Consider the following 21,631-nt stretch of genomic DNA (forward strand, 5'->3'; position numbering starts at 1 on the left):
CTCTCAAAGTGATTTACATTTAATGTTTGTATCTGTTTAACTTTTAGGAATTTAATGATTTACACGTAGAAGCTCTTGGAGTGGTGGCAAATTGTCTTGAGGATGTGGATACTATGCAATTGATTCAGGAGACAGGGGGCCTCAGAAAACTACTTGCCTTCACTGAAGTTTCCACTCTCACCGATTTTCAGAAGAATGCGGCAAAGGCTATTGCTAAAGCAGCTTACGACCGTATGTCATTTCTAAAATACATATTTCTTATGGAAAGTCTTAGAGCATATTTGTGGCATATATTTTTATGGTTGAAGGTAATATTGGACCATGTTGATGGGGGACGTCCTGCCTTGCAGAAAGATTCCTCCTAGTTCTTACTAACTCTGTGATTATTTGACACAGATATTGCCAATTAGTTCAGCTACTTGGCATAAAGTTTTATTTAGGACTGGTGGGTGGGCACATTCCATCTCCCCTGTGTCATTGACCCACTATGATTATTTCTTAGGAGCAACTATGTTTATTATGAGGTATATAATAATAAACTAAATAATGCTCTTTTTCTTTTGTATGTGCAATATGCAGCTTCATCCTATGGAAATTAGCTTGGAAGTCCCAGTGGGGCTAAGTCCCAGGAAAGTGTGTACAGTATAGGATTGCATCTTTCAGTATAACTGCTCTGCTTGTCTATTCAAATGCACATTACTTTTGAGTAGACTTGTATAGAATTACAGCCAAGTATAGCCAAGACCAGGCCTTTGAGCCTTGTTTCATAGCCTTTTCCCCCTACATCTTTCGTGGAAATATGAAATGCCGCACTGCTGTCACATTTTACCCCTTCATTCACTATCAAATGCGTTGTGTGTGTACGAAAAATACCTCACAAAAGATTTGTTGTCTCAGTCCTGTTTTTATTTATTTAATTAAACAACTGTAATCTCAAGGGTCGTCCCGTCCCGTCCCCCCCTCCACTTGGCAAATACTTTTCATTCCCAGGATTAATTCCATCTCATATTCTTCGAATTTCCCCTCTTGGGCTGCTAGGGAGCAGACGTTTTTCTTGCATAGCAGCCTTCAAAATGACATATAGATTAATGTCCCCAGTGGATTAGCCACTTCATCTTACTTTTTATAATTATTCATTCTGTAATTATTTATTTATATAAACAGTTCGCTGCTTTTGAATTCATTATGGAATTTTGAAGGAAGCAGGCTGAATGCTCATAGCTTGCACTCAGCATGACAATGCTGTTTATGTCTCAGAGTAGCATCTGTATAGTGATTTGCAAAGCTGAAATCGAAGGACTGCAGTGCCAAACGACAAAATGTAGTAATATAAATAATAATGTACTTCTTATTGTTCTGAATCCCTCAAGGGGTTCTGGTGACGTAAAATGTGGCAGATTTAGATGCTTCTTGTTTCCACCATATCTGGGTGATTAGTTACTTCTAGAATTTCTGGCAATATTACTTTAATTTATGTACGTTTGTCTCACACATTTTCTAATGCAGAAAAGTGCCTTATTTCTTGCTAGATAATTGCTTTCTAATATTTTATGTATTTTTCCATAGTCTCCCAGTTAAAGCCTACTCAGATGCTTAGAAAGTTGAAGTAATTTAACTTTTAGATGTTTTAAAGTATAGCTGTAAATTTTTCTTGTTTTATCTTTTTGTAAACCACTTTGAGGGTTTTTTAAAAAAATAATAATAATCAAGAGATATATACATTTTATGAAAATAACAGGGACTGAGCAACGGGAGCTGACCCCGTCGCGGGGATTCAAACCGCCGATTTTCTGATCGGCAAGCCCTTGGCTCTGTGGTTTAACCCACAGCGCCACCCGCACTTACTCACTCTTAAACAGGTTGCAGCCTGTTTGTTCTTTATCACATAAGCTGCTTGACAGCTGATTTGTAAAAAATCAGGATATAAATAACATGAATAATAATTATTCAAATCATGATAATACATAATATGATAATAGATAAATCAGTAAGTCCCCCCCCCCAATTTATTAGACTCTACTTTCAATATATAATTATATCCCTGATCTCAAATTCATTTGGAAAAGAAAATATATTTCTTGCCTCTCTTCCTTGGTCTTCTTTTGCTTTGCTGTACACCACAGACATTGTTAAAAAATAAGAGGAGCTGCACAATAGGCTGTAATAGATTTCTGTCAAGAACAACTACCTATTACACTGTATCTCTGGATATAACTCTATGTAACTTCTTGCAGCCTTTCTTTATGAATGAAATAAATGTAGTCTGAAGTATAAAACTTTTGTTTTGCCTAGCCTGCAACAAACTAGCATGGGTGCAACTGAGTTGTGGCAGCCAGAACTGTACACAGTATGTCACATGTTTTTGCACAGTAGATTTGCATAAACGAATTATGACATTGGGAGTTTTGTTCTGGTTAGCTTTTGTCCTGATCCTTTGCATAACATTTGCCCTTTTCACAGTTGCTATACACTATACATATCTGTATATACATTATACATGTATTATATATGTATATACAAAAAATATACATACGTAGTTCCCCTAAAACAGAGCATTTTAAAGGTTATTTTCACCAGTGAAAGCATTTTTATGGAAACATGACACCAATAGAATTTTTGAACATATTCATTGGCTGGAGAACCGCAACACAAAAGTCAGAGAAGTGCAACTGCAGAAGGATTGCTATGTTTCAGTTTTTGTATTGTTTTGGAAAGTGCAAAGTAGGTTGTTTCGCCTTTAGATGTGAACTGAATCAGATTTCTCCCACATCCCTAGCAGAGGGCAAGTATTACACAGTTAATGAACAGCAACAGATAAAGTGTAGCTTTCAGCAGTATGCAAAGTTGGCAATGGGAGCCCTCAGACATTGGTCTTTGGTATGAAAACTGGGGTATTAGAGAAGATGCCTACAGTGGTACCTCAGGTTAAGTACTTAATTTGTTCCGGAGGTCCATTCTTAACCTGAAACTGTTCTTAACCTGAAGCACCACTTTAGCTAATGGGGCCTCCTGCTGCCGCTGCACCGCATTTCTGCCGGAGCACGATTTCTGTTCTAATCCTGAAGCAAAGTTCTTAACCTGAAGCACTATTTCTGGGTTAGTAGAGTCTGTAACCTGAAGTGTATGTAACCTGAAGCGAATGTAACCTGAGGTACCACTGTGCTTTCATTTATGAAATGTTGGAAGGTATTAATTTGTCCTGCCAACAGGATTCCATTATTAAGAGGTGTGGAGTCCATTCCTACTGATGTTGATGTATGCCCCATGTCCAGTGGGACTTCTTCTCTAGTAACCTACATCAGTAGAACCAATGCTGCATTGCCAGTGTAATAGGATATGAAATGCATGTCTAGTCCTTCTGATGGTTTTCATTTTCTCTTTCAACAATTAAAGCAAACATTATTTCCCTTTATGCAGAATGTAAATATGTTTTATATCTAATGTGTGCATTATTATTATTATTATTATTATTATTAAAACAAGATTGTACCTGCTTTTTAGGAAATAGTCAGAATAATAAACACTTTTGTTCCAGGTACTAAGGGACATTGAAGTCACTTATCAAAAACAAATGACTGAAGAATGGAGACACGCCCCCCCCCAAGAGACCATTACCAGGGATTACACACAAGTTTGGCAAGGATCAAGCCGGAGGCAAAGTCCATTATGTGTCAAGCCAATTTGTAATCCCAATTAATGCCATCTCTAGAGTGTTTGCAGTTACATGTCAGTGATGTGGCAAAACTTGTGTCTGCTTTTGTTGATAATTCTCCTAGAACCTATTGAATCCTGTAAAACAAAAGCAAACAAGCAAAAAACCACAAACACAAAACCTCTCCTCCACCAAACCACATATGAAAGGGTGCACCTTTTAAGGTGCAAAATTGAGAAAGTGGAGCAGCTAGATTTCTAATGCCTTTTATTTCTAGTCTAGCTTTCACTATGATTGTTCTGAACAGTTAATCAAATATAAATATGTACATTTTGGACTTTAAAAAAGTAACCAGACTGCTTAATAATCTGTTGAACTTCCTTAACTTTTATTATTAAACACACTATATAAAGTAAATATATTTAAGCTGAAGGAAAGGTTCGTTTTTTGGTATAAAACCTCTTTTAGGTGACATTTCTCCGTTTCCAAAATAGAACAAGTATAAAATTAAATCTAAGCCTTGATCCTTTTAGCTACTTGTCAATAGGACTTAGCAGATCGGCTGTCTGCTTAAGGTTATGTAAGTGCTTAAGTATTCCTTTGAATAAACATGAAAGGGAGCAGTTCAGATATACAAAACTCTGCCAACAAGGGCTTTCTTTGCTTTGGGCAGCTTTATGAGGCACATAGTGTAATATTTATTTGGAGTATATTTGTCTGTCCCTTTAGTGCACTAATTTTGTATGGCTGTTGAAAGCTAACCAAACGGGGCGAGAGTTATAAGATAAACCTTCTAGGATTCAGGGGATATTTCTCATATTAAGGTAAAAGAATAAGTTAGGTTATATAAATTCTCATAAGCTGCATGATGTTATGTGTGTGAGGGGGACACTTCCACTTCTTGCTTCCCCTTGCCTTGTGCAGAGCTGCAGCATTCGATAAAACCTTAATTTTATACTGGAAAGGCAAACTGTTATGCTGCAACATTCAGAGTGTAATCATTTCACTCTGGCCCTTGCAAGCTGGCCCTGAATGGGGGAATCTGTGGTCTTGTCCTCACTGTGAAACCCACATGTGAATTGCAATGATGTCAAACTGTGGAGCATTCACCCCAGTGTTTTGTCTCTAGTGATGAAACAGGGAGCATTCACAGCCTTCTTCCTGTTGGTCTAGATAGAAATTAAGAGTGTATGAATCTGTGAAAAAGGCATAATGCACTTTTTAAACTACCATCCTATGGTAGCTAGTCTATGCACTAATTTGATTTATACAGCCACTGTCAGATGTACAGCATCTCCACTAAAAAATTGACTTCTTTAATTTTCATGTACATTGCTCCTATTAGTACCCCTTAGTGAGGATATATTGCCAGGAAGCGGGGCATGCATGTTCTGATTCTGCATAGATTCAGGGTTGTTGTTTTTAAAGGGAACATAATTGGTTGTTATTAGCTCAAGTGCTTATTGCTGGTAAGTGAAATGCATTTTTTTGACCTGCTTTAAAAACTCCCATATTTCAGCAAACTTAACCAAGTTAGTGTGAGGTTCTGTATGCAGCTTAAGGGTGTGACACTTTATAAGTGCATTTTAATACACTGTGTTTTGATGTTGTGCTGAATGGAAACAAACGTTTGCTAGCGACATAATCTGCATGAAAATTTGATCTTTCATTCCCCTTCCTATTTAACATTTGATGTTGCTGATTATTATTGTTGTTCTTCTTTATGCGCAGCTGAAAACAGAAAAATCCTGAATGAACAAGAAGTTGAAAAATGTCTAGTCACCCTTTTGGGAACCGATAATGATGGAACTAAAATAGCTGCTTCTCAAGCAATCGCTGCTATGTGTGAGAATTTAGCTAGCAAACAAACCATTGGAACTCTAGGTAAATTGGTTATGGTGGAGGTGGAACTTATGATCCGTAAGAAAATATTTACCAATCTGCAGTTTTGCCATGGCTAATTTGAGACTGCATACATACAATTATTATTATTTTTCCAAAGGAATTCCCCAGCTAGTTCAGTTGCTAAGCAGCGACAATGAAGAGGTAAAGGAAGCTGCTGCTACTGCTCTAGTTAATCTGACAACAGCTCACCCTGCCAATGCAAGGTAAGCTCAAGAGGAATAAAGAATTGTTGAACACATTTATCAGGACATATATTTTACCTCTGTGAAATTTCTAGGTGGCATATTGTCCTGTTACCTCCATTTTGCTTTACATCCTGGCTCCTGTGCTATTCAGTGAATAGACCATTGTCAAAGTTTTACCATCATTTTTCTTGACTATTTATATGCAAATCCAGTGTAGTGTGTGAAACCAGCTAGGTGTTTTTGTAAGAAACCTGGAAATAATATGTATGTTTCCTGATGTGCATCATTGCACAGCTGGGAAGTTTTTAGAAAATGAGGCTAAAAATAATAATACATTGGGGTGGGGGGAGTTCATGAAACATTTTATAGCTCTCCTAAAGATCCGTGCTTTAGGAATTTCCTCTTTCTGTGTATACTGAAGCATTTTTTGGCTGAATAAAGCTGGTGGGCTAGATTGTGAGGTCCCCATTCCCTGAAATGACCTACTGTAGTATGTAGCACATGCAGCTGTGAACATGTGACGAGGGATAAGGGGAAATCCCTGTGCACAGTCATGACACATACAGAGGTCTGGATCAAACCCCATATCTAAACTTTTATTTCTACATGGAATTACACAATATGGTTTGAATATATGCTAAGGTATCACTTTGCTGAAGCTTAGCAGGTACACATCTAGTCAGTGCCAGGATAGGTGACTGTCTGGGAACCACATGTATGCCACCTTGATTCAATGATGGAAGGAAGGTGGGCTATAAATATAAGAAAATAAAATGGGATATGTTGCATTAAATGTGTGATTGAACTTGAATGTCTTTTAAAAAGCCACAGGGATCTCCAAACAGGGTGAAGACCATTGGCATGGGTTAACTTTATCTTAAATAGATTTTTGCTGCATGAGGGAAGATACTATTGATGTTCATCTTCTGTTGTTAAGGAATCTTGTTGACAGTGCAGACTGTTTCTATTGAAGCTATTGGATACATACTAGGGTGTTGATCAGTGTAATATATGGTACATATATACATAACCATGTATAACGAAGTTAGGGAATTAAGTTCAATTCAGTACTAACTTTCCACTTGGTAGTCCTTTTAGATCTAGTTATTTCTCTTCTTCCATCCCTCATTGCAAGCTACTCCACAAAAGAAAGGGGAAACAGAGTCTAATGCTGTGGATTGTTGCCTTGGTTGACTGAATGTGCCTATAAAGCAGCATTTTAGACGGTCATTTAGAGAATTTTATGAGAAACTAACAGCAATGATTACACTGGCCAGTCAACAGTTGATCAGGATTTATGAACTGAACTTATTTCAGGTGTGTTCATCTTGAGTTAAGCATGAAATTTCATAAAAAACAGTTGTGGGCATACATACTCACATATGCGCATACATATACATTTTTTCTCCTCCATTTATTTCCATCTGTATCCAGATTATAAGGGCTGTGTTCACTCAGTCAGAAATAAAACCATATGTGCCTTACATGAACAATCACAAATGAGCAAGGTAGTTCAAATGTCAAAAGACTTAAAGCAATGAAATTTGCAAAAGGTTTCTTGGAGTATCTCAAATAATGAATGAAATGGAGAAAGTGATTGGCTCATAGATATTCCATGAAGAGAAAGAGACATAATTCATCGGATACATTTCATGTCACAAATTATTCACTCGGCTCTAATAGCCACTGACATTAATTTAACATTACCAGACAGAACATCATTCATTATGTGTAGTCATTATTCAACCCACTTTTCTGTTTTCTGAAAAAATGCAGTAGATATTGACTCTGATACTCCTTTCTTGTGGCTCTTCAGTTCATACCAATTGTAGCTAGGCTCACATATAAAGAACCAGGTATTGGCCTCTAGGGCCCAAGCCTGCTGGAATTGCTTTGCTCAGCTCTCAAGTTGGAAAACAATTGTAAAGTTGATTGGTACAATGCTGTCCTGTAAAAACCAATCCTCAAGAGGGTGGGCTGTAGATGCTCTCTAGAATCCCCTTTGGGGAAGATGAAGTATTTGATGCTGGGCTTCAGTGATAACCAGTTGCTAGAGTATTGAGGTCCTGGGCATGTCACCTTTTCCCATCTAGTCATTCTTATTGTGGTATGTGGTTGTGCTGTAAACGTGTGTGAAGTTTTTATTTACTGGCCCATGTGCAGTGTGCCTCATAAACCGGAAAGGGGCAGTAATGTAGTAGCAGTTTGGTTATGGCAGTGAGGAATGGGAGCTGGGGCAGTTTTTCTGGTCATATGCAGGATATGACACTTTCAGCCTGCTTTTAAGAAGCAGCAATGTCTTCTCCATGTTGTCTCCTTTCTCCCATGCTATCTGGTTGTGAATTGACTAACTGGAGTTAATAGTACACTGCTGCACTTCCAAAGGCGTAAAAAGCACTGTAATAGCAGTACAGAAACAAATGGTGGTAATGGGAGCGCATAGGTAAGTAAAGGTAAAGGGACCCCTGACCATTAGGTCCAGTCGTGACCGACTCTGGGGTTGCGGCGCTCATCTCGCATTACTGGCCGAGGGAGCCAGCATACAGCTTCTGGGTCATGTGGCCAGCATGACTAAGCCGCTTCTGGCGAACCAGAGCAGTGCACGGAAATGCTGTTTACCTTCCCGCTGGAGCGGTACCTATTTATCTACTTTGACGTGCTTTCGAACTGCTAGGTTGGCAGGAGCTGGGACCGAGCAATGGGAGCTCACCCCGTCATGGGGATTCGAACCGCCGACCTTCTGATCGGCAAGTCCTAGGCTCTGTGGTTTAACCCACAGCGCCACCGTAGCTTCTTCTTTATCCTTCACTAGAGTGCACTTCTTTGGTGTCAACAAATTCTCCTTCATTTCTGTGTCTTCTCCATGCAGGTCATCATCACTGCAGCTACAATCACTTATTCTTAGAGAGCATACAGCTGCCTGAACTATAATCTGCCTTCTCTCTGCACATTCCCGATGAACATAAATCTTCTCTCTGTTATTTGTGCCCACTGCAGTAACCACCTCCTCAACCTGGTCTTCCTCTTGGATGGAAACAAGAGGAGCAGTAAATCCTTAATTTTGGAGGACTGTTGTTACCTTGATGGGTACTGGTGGCCTTTGTACACAAAGAGTGGAGGTGTCATGAGGGCTGGACTTCTGTTATTGGTATCAGTGACTCATAAGAGTTGGTGAAGGATTTTGGGATGACCTTGTGCTGCTTGATGCTTACAGGTGGTCATTGCAAGCTGCTTCTGCCCACTTAGCACTGCTGTAGAGCAGCCAGCACATGTTATAAATGAGGATGAGGTATGGATGCAGGGACTACCCCTGATCTAAGCAAGCACAGATTATTCCTGAAGACATTGTGGCAGCCCAAGGAAGTGGGGGGTGCTTGAAAGTATTGGCCTTGGCAGAGTTGGCACTTGTTCCTGAAGAGGGTGAAGGCATCCACCTTTACTGGCCAGGTGTTCCTAGCATGACTGATGAGGTTTGCTTAAATGTAGACTCTTTGGTTGGTTTGGGTCTATTCAGCTGATACTGGTTGGGAACACTGATACCACTATTCACAGTGTAGCCTGGAGTCATACCTTTTCTATTGAAAAGGATGGTTGCCAGTTTTTCATAAAAAGGCATCACCTTGGGTGGTGAGTAGTGACATCCTTGAACATCTTGAAGGCATTAATTTTCTCCTTGCATTGGGTGATAATATAGTGGTAGCTTCACTGGTGCATCTCCACAGAGAGCCAAGTAAAAATAATATCTTTCTGAAACCAGTGTAAGAGTGCCTCTCATGTGAGAGTACATGAGATAAGATCCACAGATAGATGCACACCACAGCCTCCTCATCTGACCAGAATTAAGTCTTTAATCTCTGGGAAGCCATCTGTTCAGAGTCAAACAACTACATGTATTAGATATCTTGTGATTGCTCCTCAGTCAGGAAGGCAGTCTGTGTTAAAAACTATTTGCAGCCCATACTGTAGGGTCTTTGCTGTTGATCAAACCATCATTTAGGTTGTGCATTATGCCAGAAAATGGATAACATGGGAAGCAATATCTCAAAACCCCTATTATGAAGTCTGGCAAGCCCATCTCTAGAAGCATATACTGAATGCAAGTAACAACTCCAGGCCACCAAAGTCAGGGAATATTGTTCCTGGCTTTGTGAAAACAGAACTGAGGCTTCAGGGCACAATGTGGATTGCAAATCAGGTGTTTGCACAGGAGGTGCTAATTACCCTGCAGCCGTGAGTTGCAAATTGCGGGCAAAGGTTTTTTGTGCCCCTCCAAGGATTAGATTTCTATGCCATAAGGAGTTTGAACTTTCTTAACCTTCCCAGTTTTACCTATGTGAATGCTTACTTTTATCCCCAACAACTGTTCTGTGTGTGTGTGTGTGTGTGTGTGTGTGTGTGGTTGCTACAAGTTAATAGGGTAGACTAGAGTATCATTATGTACTGATCATTTCAGTTTGATGCTTACATCCCACTTTAGATTTAGTAGGGAGTGCTGGGTTGTAGTCATTTCAAACTTTCTGCTATTGGACAGCAGCTACAAAACGAAGCTGTCTGCCTTGTGAAGAATGGGGTGTAATGGAGAAGTGGGATGGGGAAAGAAGCCTGTTGCCAGGCAGAGTTAGGAGCGGATTCTTTGGACAAAGTGGCAGAGAGACCTGCTTCACCTTAATAGTGGTCTTTTTTGGTACCTTTTTGCCATTGTTTGGCAGGCATCTGACGCAGGGTGAGCAAACAAACCATGCTGGGTTTGCCTATAATAAAAAGTCATAGTTATAACAAGCCAAGTTTCATAAGCCAACAACAAACAATGGTTTAAGATCTTGGTTTGTTGGTTAAACTAAACACACCTTGACTTACGTGTTGCGTGTGAACCAGGCCAGTGTGTGCTAACAACATCTCTCTCTAACCAGGCTTTGCCTGTCCTGAGGGAAACAGCCATGTATTAATGATGGTAAAATGTTTTCAAGTTTAAACATTTGTCTGTTGGGAGAGAAGTCACTTCATCCTAAGATTATATTCTCTCCTGACTAATCTGTGTCAGGTTGTTGTTGTTTTTAAGGGATGCCTAATTTGTTGTTTCAAGCATGTTTAAAGTATCACAGATTTGTGTATAGAACAATGCTTTTGGTACAGGATGCAAAGGACTTGTACAGTCCTACTTGCCTACTATAGGTTGCTCCTTTGGTTATAGCAACATATCATGGCTTGCTATGTATTAGCTAAAGCAAGCATAAGCAAAGGAAAGGAAAGCATAAGATTGAATGTCCAGAGCCACATTTTCAAAGAAATTTCAGCCTCCAAAATGAAAGGTGGATTTTCAGAAAGCCAAGTACATGTGAGCTAAGCTGTGGAAAAACATGAGCTAGGCTCATGTTTTCCATCTCGGTTTCAGATAAAAGCTTGACTGAAAATCTGACCCCAAGGAGGCACTCATGTTACTGCTGCAAAGTCCACGAGCATCTCCTCAGTAAACTTGTGTGTGCTGGTTGATTTCCCATAAATCCAGTTATAAAATAATCAAAACGGTACCAGCAGTTCACTATTAAAACAAACCACTGATTTAATAGGCTGGACATTAATTTACAGTATCACTGCCATCTATTGGTCATTCTGTTCTACTGGTACCACTTTTATTGAGATTGAACCATGTGTTAAGTTATTTATTAATACACAATATATGTATTATACAAGTTGTTAAATGTAAAATGAGGCAAGTAGTTGCCTTCTAAGTGCTATTTATATTTTAACAAGCTCCCAAAACCTGCCAACATAAAGAGCTTCTGTAAAACAAAGATTAGGCTAATATTATACTGGATTTAAATTACTGCCATAAATATTAATTATTCTTGGTAACAAGTTACCACTGTTCACTCTTCACTACACAGAGGATACTAGAATAAATGACTTTGTTTCATTAGTTTGTTGTGTCAGGGTTTTGTTTTTGTTTTAATTCTCTTTGAAATATTTTGAGAAAACACTGACTGTCACATAAATATTAAGGATGAACTGACCTGAATTAGTTCTTAAGTTGTATTATTTGTATCAATTTTAGATATGGAGCTTAACAGTTTTCATAAGCAAAAAGTCAATTTCCTGCTTACTATGACTTATAATATAAATTTTGACACAGGGATGGGAACTAGCGGTTTATACAGTTAATTAATTTTAGAGTCTGGACTCATGGTTAGTTAGAAGGATGAAGCTAGAGTTTAGTGTTGACAGTTTGGAGTGATGTGACCTTAGAAGTAAAGCAGAAAGCTGCAGAGTCAAAGAACAATGTCTGGATCCAAGGCTGCAGCTATGGGAGAAACAAGATGCTTTGGGGGTGTTAATGCTGTGAATCTCTCCATCGTAGCCTCAAGTTGTACTTTTGTGTAAATAAACCATATACCAGAAAAACACCAACGTTTTTGAGCTTTTTTTGGCAAAATTGTAAGAACCCGAGGTTTTTGAGCTATTTTAAATGACAAAAACAACACTACGACATGGGCTACCATACATCTGGATTTTCGCAGACATTTCAGCAATTTCCGCCTGGACGCTGTTTACAAGGGCTGAATACCGGCTATGTCCAGGAAATTTTGGACGTATGGCAACTGTGCCTTATCTCAAATGGAAACACAAATTCTAGATAAGCACCTGAAACCTGTGGAATATCGCACTGCTTGGAGATTGGGGTTGCATGCAACAACATGTTGTGCCAAGTTGAATTCACTGTATTTGTATTCACAATATTTAGTATTGCTATGCTCAGTGGCTAACACAAATTGATAAGCTGAACCATGTGCAACCTTCAGTATGCCCACATAACTCATTTATGGGAGCCTACCTAGTTTTTCCAGGCTTAAAATTCCAAACTTCATATCAGAAATCATTACTGGGAAAGTCACAGAAAGCTGACTTTAATTTGCCAAGAGCTTAGTAAAGACAATTCTGGATATATCTGTTTATATGAGCAGTTTATCACAGATCGAACATAGCGGAAATTATTTCAAAACAAATGAAATTCTGTCATCTTTTGGTGTCCCATTGATCTGAGGACTGTCTTTTGTTTGAATGCAACGGCTAGAATAGCCACATCACCATAATTATTGGGAATCCCATGCTGTTTGCACATGTAGAATGGAAGAGGACTTACAGGAATGCCACTTATCAGAAGAACAAAGACATACCAGTAGAAGTTTTCATGACAGTTTCATACAAGATATTCCTGTTGGTGTAAGAATCATCAAGTCATTTGACTGAATGGTATCAATGGTGTAATACAACCTCTTCTCCTTCAGCCTTAGCTACAGGCTATCAATTTCATTTCAGACCTTCAGCATTTATTGAGCACACAGCCATAAGCTGTCCCCTTGTACCAAAATCCAAATATAAACTCTGCGTTCATCAGAAATGCCTCAAACATCATTGGAGATTTTAGGAAATGCTTTATGAGTAGCATCAGCCAAGTGCAACCACCAAACAGCAAATGAAACTCTTCCCCCACAAGTAGGACTACAAGTGGCATATGGTTTATTGAATCAGATAAAACAGAGATAATGCTGCTGCAGACAACATTCTTGTTGAGTTTGTATCTAAATTCTGAATATTCTACTGAACCTTGTTTTTAAAAGATAATTTGAGATTTTTTAATATAATGTTATGTTTTCCCCATAAACTTACTGTCCTTCTGTGCTTGAGGTCTGGAATAAACTACTAGCTCGCCTCTGTTGTAGTAATGTGTGACTTAACACTGACCCCTAGTGACAGCCTGCAGAACTGAACACAATGCGTACGCCAATATCCCAGAGGGATAAGCTACGGTATGTTAGTCTCTCATAGCAACAATAAAGAAGAATCTGATAACAGCCTAAAGACGGATACATTTATTACGGCATAAATTGTTGTGGATTACAGTTTACTTCATCAGATGCATGAAGTGGTATCCTGAGTAGTAGGTATCTGTTATGGTTAGAGCAAAGTAATATAGTTGGAAGTAGTAGTAGTAAAATTTGCACACCACCCTTCATCTGTAGATCTCAGGGCAGTGCACAACAATAAAAATATAAAAACAGAAAATACATGATAAGAACAAGAACAAAAAACCCACAAACCAATAACACCCCACCCCTCCCACAAACACATTTAAAAGCGGTATAAGGTGTTAATCAGCAGCAGCAGCAGCCACATACCAGCTGCTGTGGGACATATTTGCTCCTTGTCTTTGTATAAAAGAATGCCAAGTTATACTTTTGGCTCAAAACACTGGGCACAGAATCCCTCCTTTAATTTTGTAGGACTCTGAAGATTGGGAGGTTCAAAAGACTAAATTTTAATTTTCATTAAAGCTAGAAGAAAAAGACCCATCAAGCTTCTAGAAGATCCCACTATTCTGACCCAACTACGGTACATCTCATGCTCCCACAGGACCATATTCTTATAGGTGGGACTACCGAAGAGTTGTGAAAAAGAAACAGTCTTATATCCTAACCCTAAGCCATATTTCCAAATATGCAGGATCAGGACCTTGGATCTTTAAAATATGAGTCCTCATTGCATCAGCATGAGTATGGGCATCCTAAAAATAGAGGATGTAATTGAGTGGTGGAGCACATGTTCTGTATGCAAAAGGTCTTACTGTAGGTTCAACACCTGCCATCTCCACATAGAACTGGGAAATATCCATATCCTAGAAAGCCTCTGCTGGCCAACGTAGGCAAAATTCATCTGAGATGGACTACTGGTTCTTTTCAGAATCATGCCTTCTAAAGTCACTATGACTCACATTATAATTTCCACATTATAAGTGGAAATTCTTCTCCGCCTCCATTCAGGAAAGTATTTTCTTATTTAAGGTATAGCTGAACTTGTCTTTTATTTGTTGTCATTGGTTGGGTTAAGCGTGGATCTGTGAAGACTTTTCATTATTTTCTGCTTCTTTTAAACTTCCATGCCCTTGAAGAATTGTAGTCTAGGGCAGGTGTTTTGCCTAAAGCTTAAGACTGACTGTGAAATGGACCTTAGACTACAGATTTTTCCTCCCTGTTCTTCCTACAATCCAGAAAGGGGGTGGTGCTAGCAAGAACAAGGTTAAAGTCACTGTTTTGTCACTTTCTTTTATTTTTATGCTAAATACTGTATTTGCTTCTAAATCCCATTTAATTTGTTTCCTGTGTTGATCCTTTGGGAATTTCCAACAGATTGTATCCATCTTTCCATAGACTGCCTAATTACACGGATTAATATTTAACATTGCAGTCCAATGCACATTTACTTGCAAGTAAATCCCAATGTGTTCAGTGGGACTTATTCCCTAGTTAAGGTATACAGTTGTACCTTTTTAGAAGAAACATCAGGATCTTTTAACCAGATCCAGAATCCAGAAATGTTTTGTCTTATAGCCTGGCCTTAGGTCTTCAGAATACCCCGAATAAAATATTAGTATTTAGTGATTCATACTATTATGGTGGCTGCATGTTAAATTTTATCCTTGCCCCCAAGATTCATTTGGATTCTGTAGGCAGTGATTCAGGAGATAAATTATTGTAGGGTGTAAAATGAAGCATTTAATCATGAACTTACAATAAAATGATCGTACAGTAGAATAAAAATGCTAGCTATCAAAACTTAATCACTGAGCTTAATATGAAAGGGAAATAATTTTCTAAATGTTTACAAGGAGATAAGTAATTATGCAACCTTTAGAAGACATCTGAAGGCAGCCCTGTATAGGGAAGTTTTTAATTTTTGATGTTTTATTGTGTTTTAGAGTAGCCGGGGCGACCCAGTCCGATGGGCAGGGTACAAATAATAAAGTTGTTGTTGTTGTAACTACTACTATTACATGCCATCAAAAGCATTTATGAAAGTAAGCACAGATATTAAATTGTTCATAATTGAGGCATTTCTGTTGACAGGAGGGATTGATTCTCACATACCATATTGTATGCACAGTGCATTCTTCTGCTTGAGATTCTTTAGCTGGAACCATGTTTCTCAGGGACTGGTCTGAATGAAGGACATGTAGGGTAATTCAGCTGTTGAAGCTAAGCGGGCCTGACTCTCTAAGCTTGGAAATCAAATTCTGAACTCCTTTGAGTTAGAGTCAGATAAAAGTGTTATAGGTAAATTTAACAAATTTACTTGATTTGAAATGGGGGAATATTAATAGCTACCTTGGACCAGTGACTGTTTTTTCCCTTGATGGATGAAGATTAAAATTTAATTAAGAAAGCAAACCTAAAATGGAGAAACTGCTACTTCTTAAGCTCTGATGGTTCACAGTGGCCAGGGCAGAAGTTGCAGAAGTTTCCACACACACCAACTGGGTCTTCTAATACCTCCCAATTGAGAAAATAAGATCCAGAGCTGGTGTGCTTTTTGCCCCTTTCAGGGTCATGTCAGAGGAACAAGGGGGCTTTGAATTCAGTACATCTGAGTCTTGCCCTGATCCATCCCCAGTATGCCCTGTTTATGGCCTACTGCCTTTGAAGCACCACCAGCCAATAGATTAACAGCTGTTGCACTGCAGAGGTCTCTGCCTGTGAACCTCCCCTCTTCACCCACAGAAAGTGAAACATCCTATGGCGGCTCAGCCACCCACCCAGGAAGTATAGGATTGCTCCCTTAAGCTTAGGATAGAATTGTGCCCTATGGCTCCAATCCATTGTGCTCAGTAACCCTTAAAGGTAAAGATAAAGGGACCCCTGACCCTTAGGTCCAGTCGTGGCCGACTCTGGGGTTGCGGCGCTCATCTCGCTTTAATGGCCGAGGGAGCTGGTGTACAGCTTCCGGGTCATGTGGCCAGCATGACTAAGCCGCTTCTGGCGAACCAGAGCAGTGCATGGAAACGCCGTTTACCTTCCTGCCAGAGCGGTACCTACTTGCACTTTGACGTGCTTTCGAACTGCTAGGTTGGCAGGAGCAGGGACTGAGCAACAGGAGCTCACCCTGTCGCAGGGATTCAAACCGCTGACCTTCCGATCAGCAAGTCCTAGGCTCTGTGGTTTAACCCACAGCGCCACCCACGTCCCTCAGTGACCCTTACCTCTGACTAAAAATTACCAGGCCCTCCCTGTAAGACTGTAGTCCTAAACACACTTTCTACGGCTTAATTCAGAGTAAACATGTAGAGGTTGGTGCTTAACAGCAAGGATATAAATAGCAGAGCACATGGACAACTGAGATTTCCATCTGTATATTTCCTGTGCTAACACTTCTGCCAAGTTTTGTTTAACAAACAGATGAGCCTACTATAAAATGACTATGAAATGATACTCAGTTGGGCATATGGCGTATGTTCTTTACAAAAATAATAATATGCATGCATGCAAAAAGAATTCCTCTGCTTAGACTGCACTACTGATAGGTAAGTTCAGGCTGAAGAAAGGGTAGGATTAGAAATGGAAATGGCACATCCTGTGTACACTTACTTGAGCTCGATTGGACATCTAAGGAAATGTGTGTATGTGCTGTAAATGTTTCAGCCTCAATACACATGAGCATCTGTGCTGGTTTTTGAATGTTAGCATAAGCAATTGATATGGCTTATAAAGGGATACGTTAAGGATGCTTAAAAATTCCTCATCTTAAAAATTAAAATAGCTTTGGGGATGTCCCCTTTTTATCCCCTTTTCTAGTGCAGTGGCGGAAGCAGATGGTATTGAGCCACTGATCAACCTTCTGAGTTCTAAGAGAGATGGGGTCGTTGCAAGTGCTGCTACTGTTCTCACCAACCTGGCCACCCAGGAACCTCTGCGTCTCAGCATCCAGAGCCATGGTATTATGACGGCAATTGTAGAACCACTGCATTCCACCAACAGCATAGTGCAAAGCCGAGCAGCTCTTACCATCGCTGCAGTTGGTTGTGATGCTGATGCCAGGACTGAGGTGGGGTACATGCAATGCAGCATCTGCTTTGAAATTCGTAAAGGGGGGGGGGGACTCTGGTATCTTTTGCTTTGTGTGGCTTTCTTGAATCAGTGCATTTATTATGCTTCCTAGAAAAGATCTAGTTTGTGGTTCTTATATATAAAGTAGGAACCAAGTATGTGCTGTCTTTGTTACAGTATATAAAATTTGTGCAGGGAAATTTTACCATGGTGCACTATGCAAGTTTGGGGGTGGGGTATGAATGAAGCAAACTAGAGGTGGGGTAATAGCTTCATATTGAAGCATATGCTTTTGTATACAGAAGATCCCATGTTCAATCTCTGGTTTCTTCATTTGAGGGATATCAATGGAGCCTCACCAGGGACTGGTGTTTTATTGCAAGTGTATTCTTCAGCATGCTCTTGACACAATTAATACAGTACTGGTGGTGGATTTATTCTGCTTCAGTTTGTTCTGAGAAGCAAACACAGTGCAGACATAACCTTCATTTTTCAGCCTAGAGTGTTGCCAAGTGTTGACAATATTCCTACTTGAATGAATGTATCCTTTGACAAGCAAGCAAGCAAGCAAGCAAGCAATATATCTTTATTTCTTTTTTAGTTACGGAACTCAGGAGGGCTTGAGCCTCTTATTAAGCTCCTATATTCTAAACATGATGAAGTCCGAAGAAATGCCTGTTGGGCTGTTATGGTTTGTGCAGCTGATGATCCAACTGCTGCTGCAATGACCAGGCTAGGGTGAGTAGCAGGAATCCCAAAATGACTGTTAATGGTGACTGCAGAACTTGTAATCAAGAATTTACATGTGTGTGTAATGCTCCTGTTCAGGGTTCTAGTCAGCTGGCCATGCCCTTCTTCAGGATACTCCATTACATTCTCACTTCCCTTAGTTTACATTTCCCTACCAACAACCAGCATTATGTTTCTGAACATGCTCAGTCTTAATGGCTTTTCATTATGCCTGCATATCCCCCCTCTTTCACAACCACAGAAGTTTTTTTCTCCTGAATATTTTTTTTTACTTCTACAAACCTTGGCAGTTTTGCAAGCCTCCTGATAACGCCCTCCATGTGTACAGGTAATGCTGTTTTGACTACATAAGGATCCCTGCTCTGAGAATTTCACTATTGTACATAGAGATGTATTTTTAATTTCTTAAATTTTGATTGAGATAAATTATTTCACAGCTTATTCAGGCACAGTTTTGCACCACTGTAACTGTTATACAGTGGTCTTACTATACAGAGAACTAGAAAAGGCTTAGTTCTACTATACAGAGAACTAAAACAGACATAACTAATTGCAGAATGAGTCTCTTTGCCATAACAGATCAGGCTAGATCAGATCAGATATTAATAGGCATTATATTATAGTAGAATAAGATTTTTTTCAATGGGTTAGAGTACAAAGAACCCTTTTTATTGTGTACTTTTGTTTCTGGAACAGTGCTTTAGATATCCTTGAAGAAATTAACCTGTCCATTGGGCGCAAAAACAACTTCAGTGATGCAGCTTTGGATAAAATACTTGATCACAACCTTCCACAGAAATATAGCCAAATGGGTTTTTTAACATCCAGCAACATAATAACAGATGGGTTCTATGACTTTGGACAGGTAAGTTTACTTTAAGTATGTTAAAATCTTCAGAGGGCTACTGCCCGTCTTCTTGCTCTGTTTATAAACCCTGTGTATCAATAATGCCCCAAATAACTTGCGAGCTAAGACTTCACATACATGAAACAACCCATCATACTTCCATTAGCTGATGGGCTGGCAAGTTCCAATGCAGTGAGGCATAAAAAATGACAACTACCCAGCTTCAATTGCAGCCAATTGCAGCTCAAATGACAGCACAGGGTGTAGGGAGGGGATGCATGAGGCAGTCAGTCTTGGTTGGCAGTATGCTGAGAAACACCCACTCCAGGGCTGATACGCATTCTAGTTCTGACCTTGGTGGGCCTTAGGATTCTATTAAAATATAAATTAGAGCTTACAAGCCCTAAAGTCCGCTATGCCTGCTCCAGTCAGGGTCGTACCTAGGGGTTTGTTAGGTTGGCCCCCTCTGACTTGGAGTGGCTAGGAGCCCGTCTGTCCGCACACTCTCTGAGCCAATCCTCTGCTGCTTTGAGGAGCAGCCAGGCAAGATTTACCGTTTTGGTGGCTCACCTAGAGACAGTCAAGTTTCCTTGAAACCTACATTGACTTACATCTTGTGCTTCATTCTAATCTCCCTACATAGGTAAAACCAGGTGTAAAACTACTGTCACTGGAAGAACTCAGTGCTCAGCAGCTTAATGATCGCCGTGCTATAATCTTAGTAAATTCTAAAACACCAGAACTGTGAGTCTGTTAAACACTACTCTGACCTGTATTGCATAGTACATGAGATTGAGGACCCTGCAAAACAGATTTCTGGGAGATGTTTGCGGGGGGGGGGGGGTTGTAGGGAGGGGAAATCAGCAAACATCTCCTTCCTTCCTCTTCCATTAGCAAACCTATCTAGATCAAGAGCCTTTGCACTCACAGAAGGCTACCAACTATCTACAATTTGTGGATAATTTTGGTTTTATCACTTTTAATTACGCTAGGAATTTAGGAAGCTGTCACATCACATTTTAGTCAAAGTGTTGTTGTGCATTGGGGTTTTTTTAAGCAACTTTCTCAACACCTGCAGTTTAAGTTGAAGCCATCTTGCAAACAAAAGAAAACGTCCAAGGAAAGACTGAAAACAGAAATACATAGAAGTGGAAAAGATAAGAAAGAAAACACACGACCCAAAAAGGGAAAAAAAGTGAATAGAATGGCAGGGATACTGTCTAAAAGACCATGAAAAGAAAGGAATGCCTCTAGTTGCATCCCTCTTTGAAGGTTACACACATCCTCAGTCCAGTCCCATGTACTTCAACAGGCTTTTTCCTGCTGACACCCCACCTAGACTATTCTTAGGATAGGGGTTTGCTAGCCTGTGTGCTGGAGCTGACTGCCAAGAATATTTTTGTAACCCCCAATATTTTTTCTTTTAAAAACAAAACAAAAAATCTCTTCTCTTGAGGGGTCCCCAGGTGACACCCCCGCATTTGTTCAGCAACCCAAAAATTGGGTGCCTCTAACTTGATTTACTTTGAAAGATGCTTCTTCTCCTTCTATCTCAGCACCACTCCCTCTTTCCTGTGCTCCGGGGCCTTCTTGCAACAGCAACTGTTGCAAATAGGGCTTAGAGCTCAGGAAGGAATACTCCTTCATTTTTCGTGACCACTTACATCTCCTCTCCCCACCCAGACACCAGCTGGTGCCAGTAGCCAAGTCCCCTCCATGGCGGGGGCTCATGGGGTGCTAGCGCTAGGCTGAGGACGCAGAGGGGAGGGGAGGAAGGAGGGTGCCCCGGGACAGAGGGAGGCGTCTTACATGTGCTCTCACATGACAGTGATGGAGCAGGCTGGGGAGGATCAGCATAATCAATTTTTTGGGCAGGGCTCCCCAAAATATTTTGGGGGAGGCTGAAAGGATCTGGGCTCCTTAGAATTGGCACTTTGAAGGGGGCCATCTAAATGTAGTGTGCATACTTGACTGCCTATCTGTGAGATGTGTGTGTGGTCTGTACATGTGCTGTAAATATGGTGAGGGTTTGTGTGCACATGCACATCTGTGTAAAGGAGTGGCTGTTGGCCATTTTGGCCAAATCTACAGCAGGCGTGTGGCCCATTGATTGAAAAAGGATAGGCATCCCTGTCTTCAGGCATGCTCCTTTGCTCCCCGTGTGATACGTACTTCTACTTTTTTGTACAGACTACATTTTATTCTGTTATGTGGGCAAAATACTTATTTGTCTGATATTATGGTGTGCAGCAACAGCATAGCATCCTTTCTTGTTCCAGTGAACTCACAGCTCCTCCTGTTGCAACAGATGAAAGATCACCACAAGATTTTCTTAGCAGCCGAGTTACAACCTCCAGCAGTAGTACTAACAGAAAAATTAGTAGAGAAAGAGCTAGGTATGTATTTGAGCTTTGGAATC

General features: G+C 40.0%; 2 protein-coding genes and 1 long non-coding RNA gene across 23 annotated transcripts in view; 2 read left to right on the top strand and 1 right to left on the bottom strand.

Annotated features, from left to right (window-relative positions):
- PIP4K2A (phosphatidylinositol-5-phosphate 4-kinase type 2 alpha) overlaps positions 1-21,631 on the bottom strand; it is a 177,640-nt gene that overhangs the window by 119,992 nt on the left and 36,017 nt on the right. The window lies entirely within an intron of this gene.
- Positions 1-21,631, top strand: part of ARMC3 (armadillo repeat containing 3) — a 54,707-nt gene that overhangs the window by 25,093 nt on the left and 7,983 nt on the right. For all 20 annotated transcript variants that reach the window (XM_083406222.1, XM_083406221.1, XM_083406215.1 and 17 more), the window contains 8 exons: positions 48-231; positions 5,384-5,536; positions 5,655-5,760; positions 17,364-17,613; positions 18,217-18,353; positions 19,062-19,230; positions 19,856-19,956; positions 21,492-21,608. In XM_083406222.1, coding sequence (XP_083262348.1) covers positions 48-231; positions 5,384-5,536; positions 5,655-5,760; positions 17,364-17,613; positions 18,217-18,353; positions 19,062-19,230; positions 19,856-19,956; positions 21,492-21,608 — 1,217 coding nt within the window. The remainder of the gene's footprint in view (positions 1-47; positions 232-5,383; positions 5,537-5,654; positions 5,761-17,363; positions 17,614-18,216; positions 18,354-19,061; positions 19,231-19,855; positions 19,957-21,491; positions 21,609-21,631) is intronic.
- Positions 5,792-12,143, top strand: LOC310661183. The gene is made up of 2 exons (XR_014503820.1): positions 5,792-8,189; positions 8,533-12,143. It is a non-coding gene; the product is annotated as an uncharacterized lncRNA (long non-coding RNA).

Source organism: Podarcis tiliguerta (genome assembly GCF_965153285.1).
Source record: "Podarcis tiliguerta genome assembly, chromosome: 12".
In the NCBI taxonomy this organism is placed as follows: Eukaryota; Metazoa; Chordata; class Lepidosauria; order Squamata; family Lacertidae; genus Podarcis; species Podarcis tiliguerta.